This window comes from Sabethes cyaneus, chromosome 3 (genome assembly GCF_943734655.1).
Source record: "Sabethes cyaneus chromosome 3, idSabCyanKW18_F2, whole genome shotgun sequence".
NCBI lineage: Eukaryota > Metazoa > Arthropoda > Insecta > Diptera > Culicidae > Sabethes > Sabethes cyaneus.
In genome coordinates, this window is record NC_071355.1 from 68,553,014 (window position 1) to 68,564,618 (window position 11,605).

At 41.9% G+C, this 11,605-nt stretch overlaps 1 protein-coding gene across 1 annotated transcript; it reads right to left on the reverse strand.

The window, feature by feature from the left end:
• Positions 1-2,384: 2,384 nt before the first annotated feature.
• LOC128744269 (uncharacterized) lies at positions 2,385-9,819 on the reverse strand. The gene is made up of 4 exons (XM_053841125.1): positions 9,678-9,819; positions 9,519-9,589; positions 9,087-9,240; positions 2,385-2,479 (listed from the first exon to the last, which is right to left on the reverse strand). Exons 1-4 carry the CDS (start codon positions 9,817-9,819, stop codon positions 2,385-2,387), a joined length of 462 nt encoding a protein of 153 aa, XP_053697100.1.
• Between the last annotated feature and the right edge of the window lie 1,786 nt (positions 9,820-11,605).

An 11,605-nucleotide genomic window follows, 5' to 3' on the forward strand; every position in this document is an offset into this window, starting at 1 on the left:
GTTTTATCACAAAAATAGTGGCAGAATAATTTTGGGATAAAATAAAAAGAATTTCCCTTTGGCTCTATTGAGTGAAAGCATTTAGGTCGTCAATACTTGGATACCTTAAGCAAGGTGAAGTAAGGTTGCGCTCCGATTTTTTTGATGGTCTTGTTTCATTAATATTTTCAGACATAAAAAAATCAGTATTGAGTAATTTGTTGCTTTATTAGTTTACTTATATTCAAGTAATGCTAAATAGCTTTCTATTTCTTTTAACCAGTTTAAGAAAGTAGGCATACAGAAATATGTACGTTAACACTAATTTATACTCGTAAACAAGCTGTTTACTCCCTGACAGTCATTCATCTGTAGACGGCTGAACCACTATAATAAGGCAGCAGAAAATTGTTTCATTAGGAGCGTTTAGACTGGTAAGAAGTACCAATTTGTAATCAAGCTCCCTCCCATGGGGCAATCACTCTTCGCTGATGACCACTGGCTGATGAGTTTTGGTTTGCCCAACTAGCTCAAGTGGCTACCGTCCAGGATATGTAGCTGGATGGCGCTACCTACGATGCCACTCCACAGGCTGATGATGAGAGAGTCGACGAAATTGGCTTAGCTAGCCGGGCATAGAAAGCAGCACAGGTAGCGAAGACGGATGATGGATGCTGCAAATTATGAGAGGCACGTGGTCAGCTTCTTCTGGTTTGGTTAAACCATCCGTTGCTATCGGAGAGGTTGAAAAAGTCGTTTGTAGGGTGCATAGACGAAATGACCTGTTGTCACCGATTGCCAGTCGGTTTACCGTGTCGGTAATAACGTTTAATTGTTTAAGTACTTAATCAACGAAATGGCATAAGCGAGGTAATAGTGTTTTGAGCGCACTGTCTTATGCCAACAGCCAACATGGTCACATTTACTTATTCGTTGAATGATTGGCGAAACTGTTAAGGAGTAGTCACGTCTCCGTTTTCCAGCCTCTTCATTGTGGATCAGGATCTGTGTTAATCCTTTCCAATTAGCATAAATTGTTCATGTGTGTGAAGGTATGTTTATATCATTGATGCAACGACCGGAGATAAAAAACTTATTTTCCATTAAATGAATGTACTTAAGCAACATATAATTTGTTATTTATTTGAATTGGAGACCATTATTGGTCACCGATTTTCATGAATTTTTAACTGTTTACTAAGAATTTTAAATTGAAATAATTTGCTATAGGTAGCTGTGATCCAATTATCACAGACCAAGGGTTACAAAGGAAACGCCAACGGGCCTTCCAACGCGGTATCCTATCTTCGCATTCACAGACCAGAAAGTGCTCGCAATATCCGATGGAGGAATTCAAATTGGATTTGCTTTTGGCTCGATCAAAAGCACCGCCCAAATTCTTTCATTTTCAACTATGAAAACACGTCGATCCCTCGGTTTCGGCATTCTCCTTAAGCTGACACTCAAATTAGCATTACTCAAATATAAAAGATCATAATTTGTCGCTGATTTCTACAGTCTTATCTGATCGTTGAATCGGATTTCGGAGCTCCGTTCAGCGAAGCAAATCACGACCGAAAATTTCCATTTCATTCAGTGCATGCAACGAACGTGTGGAACAAATTCTGCTCTGCCATTTAGAGATACCTACCTAGGATGATTGAGCGGTGAAGCGGATTGATCGCACACGGACGCTTTAATCGGTTGAAATTTGAAAACGCGTCAAATCTTGAATTGTCTGCCACACTCAGCCCGAAACCGGAATTAGTTCACATGCTATGCAGCTGTATGAAAGTGCCGCGGATCGTGCACCTCGTTTGTCAAATATGTCCAAGTGACATTTGGTATGCATATTTTGCTGTAAGTTGTGAATTATACAACCTGTACAAGCTAAGATTAAAATAGTTTCCATTAAATTGAATCAAATCTAATTTTTGAAGGTAAATATTCCATTTTAACTACCATAAATCTTCTCTTTGCATGGATTTATTTATAGAAGGTGGCAAATGTCATCATCTAATAACAGAAAACGGAACAATTGGGATTAAGCGTTCATTATGAATCGGCAAAAAGGCTGAATTTGATCTAAATCACTAGTTTGCTGCACTTGTATCAATCTGAATTGACTGGGAAGCATTCTAAATTTGTGTAGTTTGCGCAAAAAGGGACGAAACTCTCGTAGTATAAATGTCGTATGTAAATATGTATATATTGTCTGGACGAAAAAGGTTGATTTCAGGGAGTTCACTTTCTGAAGGTCCTTTGTGCCACAACTGCTGACGAACTCTCGTCTCCTCTCCTCTAAGGACCGTTTCGCACATCGTCTAATAAAAAGTGAAGTTTTGACACTTAAACGTCGGAATCACACAACGCCATGCAGCGGATGTCCGGTTGCGGTAGGTTACTTAGACTACGTCCACGTAGTACTGTGGTTCTTGTTGTTCTCGGCGGATTTTCCGGCAGGCTCCAGCGATCACCAGTGCTTCCAGACTGAAAATAACTGAGGAAAGAATAAGATTTAATGATTTCCTGCTTCTGAATGGAAAATGCTGATTGTTGCATAAATGCATAAATGCATAAATGCATAAATCTTCTCAGCAAGTATTTTGTTTACTCGTTGTAGCAAAGTTTAGAGTATGCGTGCTTAATAAAACTCTCTCGTAACTTATCAAAAGGTTCAATGTAACAATGAGAGATTCCCTTCACCTCTGCTCTCTTTACCTTATTGCGGAGATTCAAATGCACTTGAATGCATCTATGAATCATGTATGAATCGGTTGCTGGCATTATTAGCCAACAAATCCTAAAGAAATCTTGCGTTGAAATGCGTTAATGTCACCGTCATGATCAGAAGAGACCCTGTAAGAATTGTTGGACGGACGTCGTCCGACACAAGCCAACTTTTTGCTTGCGTCTGTCTGACATTGTGCGATAAATTCTTACTGGGGAGGGATATTGAAGAGAGTGGACTTTCGCGTGGATAGTGAACAGTGACTAGAATAAAGTAGACTACTGTTTTACCTGACTCACTGCGAATATGCGTATTATTGAAATAAAACGTAACCATACGCTTTATTCGTTTATAACGCATATGCAGTTAATATCGATAACAAACGATTTTTTGTAAGTTGTGCTTTTGTTATTGCATTTAATTTGTAAAAAGTTGCATAAATATCAATTCAGTTTCACAATACAATTATTGCGTACTACTCGCACTTGAAATATAACGTTTAAGTACGTTATTTTTAGTGATCAAAATTAACGATATTTTCGATACAAAGGCGATATTTTTCGAAACCTTTCGAACCAACACGATCCCGCGAATACAACGCATTTCGCAGTGAGTCAGGTAACACAGTAGACTAGATTATACTGAACCATTTTTTTTATTTTTTTATTTTTTTCGTGAAGAAACGCTCTACGCCAGCGCCGTGAGACTCTAATTCACTAAAAAATTCATGATCGCCTGACCTAAACCTCACCGGGACTACCGTTAAGTACTACCGTACTTCTGGGGGAGGCCGTGTCTATACACTGCTTCGTACAACTGTCGAGACGTGTACCTAGATCAGTACCTAGATCAGATGGCGACCAACATGACTTCCATCCTATCACGGCCACCCTTGTAGATTTTCTGACCATCTCTGCGACCACTACGTTTATCTAGATGTCCTACTTAGTGTTGTTTGTCCGCTGGTCGTCTCTCCACTTTCGTTGCAGCTGCACCATAATCTGCGCTAGTACGCTGTTGACGGCATTCCAAATTCTTTCCTCCCGACACATTTCGTTTACTACGTTATCCACGGTCATGCGTGGTATCACGCTTCGCACCGCCGAAAATCTTGGGCATTCGAAAACAACGTGCTTAGCTGTTTCTTCTACCTCCGCGCATTCTGCACAGACAGATGTCGCTGCGTTTCCAAACTGGTACATGTATTGCCTAAAACAACCATGCTCCGACAGAAACTGCGTCAACTGAAAGCTGACTTGCTTATGATTCCTGTTCAACCAGGTCGACAGAACCTGTACGCCTGTACGTCCATCTATCGTACTGGCCTAGTCTTGCTCAGCAGGGGGCAGTAGGGACAACAGTCCAGGGGTTTGGTGACCCCCCCCCTCCCGGATCATACGGCGAAATGATAGGATTGGATTCGACGGTATGGGCTGGCGGTCGTGTTATCGTATTCCCTCAATAGGCAAGGAACAAGGTTTGTTGAAATGGTGCTTACGTTAATGCCACGGCTGTCTCCGTTCCGTTAAAACCTGGGAGGCCTTCGTGATACGTTCAAAGCTTGGCACCTTAAGTGGTGGGGTAGTAGGCTCAGATGGCAGATGCTCTGACTTACGCCGATGTGGCTCTGGCTCGTGTCCCCATGAAGGATCTGAGTCAACCCTTGCATGGCTTCACTGCTTGCATAGATAACCATGGGATCACAAAAAGGTGACTATGAACCACAGGCGCAGATAGAGGCACGAAGGAGGGATTCAAGAGTACGGAAACACCCAAAGAGATCGAAAACAAAAACAACAACAGCTCTGCGCCCAGCGAAGAGACCAATATGTTTGCAAGGAGTGAAAGGTTGCAACGATCACCAGTGCCGAACAACCCAGTAAACCATTTGGTTTGTATATCTCGATTGCAACTGAGGTATACGAAATCATATCTGAACGAAAAAGTTATATTTCACGCCATATAAGAACATATATGTACCAAAGTGGAGGCGATATACGTGCGAAAATTTTGACAACTAGTTGTAATTCTATTTTGCGCAGTTTTTATAACACGCAACTAAATACTCCTGAATATATGATTAAGATATAATCAAATATTGCAATTGTCTATCCTGCTTTATAATTCACAGTCATGAATTGTATATGAAGACACGCACGACTGCAAAACAACTTATGGTTCACTTCGATTTGACATACTCTAACCATTATACAATTCCAATGTGAAATTGACATGAAAACGATTTAATGTGAACTTTCTATTACGATTTCGTGTTATCTGGGAAGGTTACAATGGCGAGTAAAAGCAGTAGTATTCCTCCGGCAAAGCGGAAGTAGCAGACGCTTAGTCAGATACTCACGCCAAAGCTTGGTAGTTACGCATCATGAGCTGGTATGATAGAGATTTGAGCGAAAATCGATGAACTTTACCAGTTCGTTAAACACAGTCATAGCGTCCACGCGCAGATCAAGCAGTTGTGGTGAGCATTAAATCTGCAATGACTACAGTCCAATGCGAGCAGATGAAACTTGAGTCTAGAACTTTGACTGCTGAAAACGCATTTGGCGAAGACCCGAAGAAAGCTGCTGAAATAGTAGAGATGCCTAAGGGACCTCTAAGCGTGAACTCTCGCACGGGCAAAAGACGGACGGAAACACCTAGTGAGGAGGAGGAGAAAAAAAGCTAGGAATGAATAGAAGAGAATTCAGACCAAGGTGAAAGTAGCAAATGGCGTAGCGTCGTAAGCCAGAAGGATGGAATGATGCAGAAACAAAATAGAGTAGAGAATGGCGAACAGAAGAAGCCTGGACTGCGGCGGGAGAGGATTAAGAAGGTTGCGCTAGTCGTCGAAACGAACGCCAACGTTTCGTATGCAGCGATTCTCCGAAAAGTATGCGAGGTTTCAGAACTGAAAGAGCTCGGTGAAAAAGTGGTAAGAACCAGGCGTACCCAAACGGGAGAGATGTTCTTTGAGCTGCAGAAGGATCCATCGGTAAGGAGCGCAGCCTTTAAGAAGCTCGGCGTTGGAGAATGAAGCGAACGTCAAAACTCTCTCTTTAGAAGTCGTAATGGAGTGCAGAGACCTGGACGAAATAACGACGGAACGGGAGCCAAGAACTGTACTAAAAGCATAGTGCGAGTTAGGCGGCAGCAACGCCCAAGATACTAAAAGGGCCAAATTAAAGTCGGGTGGTTAGTGTGCGTGTTAAAAACCATTCCTCGCGTAGCCACGGAGATGAAGCGATACTTCAAGCTTCAGACCACAGGCGTGGAACTGTCAAGGTCCGGATAGATCCAGATCGTGACGAAAATGCGGTGAGAACGGCCATTTTACAAGTGACTGCGCAAAGCCGCCAAAGTGTACTTACTTAAGGCACAGACAAACAGACGAGACGCTCAAGTTAATTCCATCGTCCAATCAAAACCCACTCATTTTTCAAAAAAGCATGTTTCGCAACATGGTTACACCGCGGCGCGCGAGTGTTGCTTCGAGTTTTCAGTATAAAACCATACAAATGTAAAAATCCTACAGCATAAAACCCTGCAAATGCCAGCTACTCCGCAAAATGCATAACAGAGGGTGCTAGTGTGCAAGCAAAATGTGTAGGACGATGGTTTTTAAAGGATTTTATTCTATGTGTCGTGTCAGTTCGTCAGTGCTTAAGGCTTGTTCGCGACAAAATTTGGACACACCTAAACCCACATAGCTTCGGAAATACATTAACAATGAGTGAAATATTTTGCACAGTGGTAGACGTATGTCTGTTCTTTCTGAAAATATAACACTTGTTTATATTACAAGCGCTCAGCGTAAAATGGCATCGAAAGAAGAGCAGTGCGAAAAGCAATTGTGTGCGGTTGCAATGAAAATCCGGATCTCTCGTTAAGAAAACTTGCCAAAAAGCATGGATTTCCTCCAAGCACTGTTCACAGTGTTTTAAAATCGTTCGATACTCGCTTGACAACAGCTATAAAGAAGGGAAGTGGAACAAAAACGGATTTGAGGAACCACCACAAGGATGCGAAGGTAAAACAAATATTACGGAGTAGACCAGATCTTTCTGTACGTGCGATTGCTCGTAAAATAAAAATGTCGCCAACATTCGTGCACACTTCTAAGCAACGACAAGGCATGAAATCTTTTAAAGTGAGGACTGTGCCAAACCGTAATGATAAGCAAAATACGATGGCCAAAACACGCGCTCGTAAGCTTTATCGCGAATATTTAACGAAGTTTCCATGCGTTATAATGGACGATGAAACGTATGTCCTAGAAGACTTTACACTGCCATGAAACGGAATGGCTTTGCAGAGCATTTTAGGACAAAGAAGAAAGCCAAGTTACCCAAAAAATATTTAGTATGGCAGGCCATATGCAGCTGTGATCGAGCAAGCAAAAGTTACATCACTACGGGAACGCTTAACAAGGAAATATACCTTGAAGAATGCCTGCAGAAACGATTGTTACCGTTCCTAAACCGGCCATGATTTACCCTCGCTGTTTTGGCCTGATTTGGCATCCTGTTATCACGTCAAAGATGTTTTGGAATCGTATGATGCTAATGGAGTCCATATTGTACCGAAGGAGGCGAATCCACCTAACTGTCCAGAGTTACGCCCCACCGAGTGGTATAGGGCTTTGGTGAAGAGAGAGCTGTCCCAGCATAAACAACAAGCAACAACTATAGACAAATTTCGAAAGTCTTGGACAAACGCAGCTAAATTGGTGGCCAACAAGTCTGCACTGACCCTCATGGCAAGAGTAAACTCCAAAGTTCGCCAATTTTTCATGCAGACCAAATAAGTAATGTTAATTTGTTTGATAATTATTAACGATACACACATAAATGATATTAAATTGTTTCTGGATTAAACTTCTAGCAAATTTGTTTTATTGCAAAATTGAGGTGGCCAGTTTTTGTCGCGAACAAGCCTTACTTACTTGCTTTACCAGTCGGGAGTCGGGGTGGCTCTTGCCGTATCAAGATTTTCTTTCTACTGTACCTGGTCCTGGGCTACTCGTCGCCAATTCCTTGCGCGTCTTGACACACGCATGTCGGCTTTAACGTGGTCGAGCTATCTAGCATGTTGAGCCCCTCTATTTCTGGTGCCGGTGGAATTCTTGAAGAGAACGGATTTCACTGCACAGTCGTCCGGCAGCCTTGCGACGTGGTCGGCCCATCGTAGTCTCCCAACTTTCGCCAGATGTACGACGGGAATCTCTCCAAGCAGTGCCTGTAGCTTGTTATTCATACGCCTACGCCACTCTCTGCTATCCGTTTGTACTCCGCCAAAAAAGTCCGCAACACCTTTCGTTCAAATACCGTAAGTGCACGATGTCGTCTGCAAAGGCTAGGAACTGGCTACTTTTGCTGAAGATCGTACCTCGTTTCAATGCCCGCTCGCCGGATCATACCTTCAATAGCGATATTAAATAACATACAGGACAGTCCATTCCCTTGCCGCAACCCTCTGCGCGATTCGAAAGGACCCGAGAGTGTCCCCTAAAGGGTAGTTTTGATCAGTCACGTTAGTTTGTCCGGCAAACCGTACTCGTGCATTATCTGCCATAGCTGTTCGCGTTCAACTGTATCATATACTACTCTAAAATCTACGAAAATATGATGCGTGAGCACGTTGTACTCTCGGTATTTCTGGGGAATTTATCGGAAAGTAAAAATTTGATCCGTAGTAGCACGGGCCCCCCATAGAGCTCGCCTAATACTACCCTACGGATTTTCTTGCAATTGGGAACAGACCGAGGTGTATGCTCTGAAAAACTAAGAGAGAAATTACCACATGACGCGAGGCTTCCAACGCATAGCGTATAAAAAGGCGACGGCGGGTCAGCAGTGATGAAGGAAATCCAGCACAACAACTGTCGTGGCAGTCGACAACGGATACAATGTGTGACGTCGCAATAATTACAGAGCCGTATCGAGTTCCACCCGGCAATGGTAACTGGGAAATCAACAGAGCAGCGATAGCTGCGATACCCGTAATGGGTAAGTTTCCCATTGAGGAAGTGGTTTCGAGCTCATACGAAAGTTTCGTGATTGTCAAAATCATTGGGATCATTATATGCATCACCACATCGAGCATCGAAAAGTTCTACCGGATGCTGGATGCGCTCACCGAGGGGCGAGCGCCAATCAACATCGGAGTATACTTCAATGCTTGGCTTGTGGAGTGGAATAGCAGATGTGCTCAAAAAAATTGATATAAAAGATCGGCTTACGAGCATTTTTTACTGGGATGTAATATGATATTTGACACATGAGAAAATGTACTTCTTGGAAGTAATTTGTGAGTTGATTATCAGTAAGTTTCTCGCATATATTGAAATTAGTATAGTGAAATATGGGTGTATACTTACGGGTAAATATTATAACAATTTTCATTTCAGCCACTGTTTTTTCGACGTTAGACTCATCGTATTCCGTTGCAGAAAGCACCGCTCGCCGAACTATGGCCGATGCTTTCAAGGTGATAGTACAAGTTTGGTAGATCTGAAGTAATTTTTCCATTCGCTGAAATTAAATTGTACCAAATTATATGACCATAAATGATTTATAGTTATGAGTTTTAAACAAAAACCTTATCAATTGTATGAAATTTAACAACAAAACTATTTTCAAAATGTACTATTTAGTGCAAAAGTTGCATCAAATGAAAATTTTCGCTGTTAAATTGACGGAACATTGGCGGTTTTAAAACATAACATATAGTCCTACAGAACGAAATACTATTCAAACAGGAGATCAAAGACCCCAACGATGATGTGGTGAATATTTAATAACAAACAAACCTTGGCTACTCCAATGATGAGCATCAGCGAGAGGAAATTGTACAAAACCAGAAGTACAAATATTGGCTCAACTAAAAATAAAATGCTTAATTATTTATATCCCTGTCAGTCAGGTGCATCGTTTCTCCTGCCCGGATTATGCTACACGCAATGACTCACCATCATAGCATCCGATGTCCCGGTCTAGTTCGTTGATACGGGAGCAAGCCAGCAGGGCCGAAGCAACTTTGAAGGAAACAAAAATTTCCGCGAAGGCAATAAAGTAGCTCCAAGTGTAGTAATTGCACGCCGAACAACGCATCCTTGACGTCGGGGAGCTTATGGACGATCTAATTGTTAACTATTGCTGATTGCTTCGAAAGTCACAAGTGATTATGAAAAAAGTCGCCTCCGAAGGCGAAAAAAATGTCGGTAAGGACTTTGTCGTCTGCGGGGAACCACATCAACCCATCAGCTTCAGCAGGACGTACTTTGACACTACAGGCAAAGCACGGATGGACGCACATGCGCGGTTCACGCGCAAACATCAAAGGATCCTTACCTGCCTGTGGTGTACATTTACAACCATGACAACCAGGTTGCGCTTTACGGCGGCCGGTTCATAATCTCGGTAGCACAATCAGCGAACAACGGAAGTACGATAATTTACGACAGTATGTTTGGCGCGTTGCACCGCGCGTATCTTGATCGGTGCACCTGAAACCCGCGAAACCGCGACCGGCGCAGGGGTTTAAATTATGATTATTTGATAATTGGAATTTATAATCGCAGCTTATTGCCGACGATAGTTGGTTGAAATATGCGATCGACCGTACGTACCATGTAATATATGTGGCTTTAAACTTAATTTGCAGTCTTGTTCGGGATTCTAGGGTTACAAATTTTGCTCCGGGCTAACGATGACAAATTTAATTTGTGGCGTACATGCTTTTAAAGCAGTTAGATAAAATATTTTATTTATAAAACGGTTATATCTGTGTGTACATATGTTTGAGGTCGCGTTCATAATTTAGCACATTTGTATTTTAGCATGGTTGTCTAGTCATGTTGTGAAATAACGTGGCGAGATTCTAATTGTCTACGCAAACGGGATTCCGGACAAATATATTTTTCCTCTCTCAATGCAGATGAGTTAACACAGTATAAGGCATGGTACACAAATTACGTAACGCAAAAAATCCGGATTTTTTACCCCCTCCCTCCCCTATGTAACGATAAGTAACGTTTGGCATAACCCCCCCCCCCATTAAATTACGTAACGTTGGCCAAACCCCCTCCCCCCTTGACATTGAAAAAAATTCACGTAAATCGTATGATTTTTTATTTTAATGAATTGAACAAAATCATGTTAAAAACAACAATCAGGCACTGATCCATGTTAAGGTCAATTGGTTTTCAACCATAACATTGTTTCGCCAGCAATAAATTGGACTTCCGGAAAAACGGCAAACGATTTTTCTTCCTTATCATACATTAAACTTAGTGTCGGAACTAGTGCGCTACCGCAAATGAGACGTGCTATACAGCGCACTACTTCCGACACTAGGTTTAATGTACGGTACGGAAGAAAAATCGTTTGCCGTTTTTTCGGAAGTCCAATTTTGTCCTGGATACACAATATTTGGAAATGTAATAGGATCGTCTTCATCAGCTTCAAAATAGAGTTTTAAAGTTGAATCTCCATCAGTCTAAATCAATTCACTGTTTCACACCATCAACACGTCCTTTCTTCGTTTTGCAGCTGTTTTTTGGTATTCATAATTTTGTTACGTAACTATTCTTCGGACTCCCCCTCCCCCCTATGTAACAAAAAGTAACGCAAACTGGACCCCCCTCCCTCCCCTCCAAGCGTTACATAATTTGTGTACGAAGCCTAATTATTAAAGAACAGATTGATTCGGTCCATTTTTCCACGGTAAAAAATCCTTTAAAAAAATTAAAATGAATTAATACATTTTTCTGAGAACATTGTTAAATTCCGTCCAGAATTTTTTTTCGGATATGAAATGGGGAAGGCAACTAGGAAAAATTCTGACTAAAAGCAAATCTGGACGTCCCTCATGCGTTACCGAGACGGTTCTTGTGGC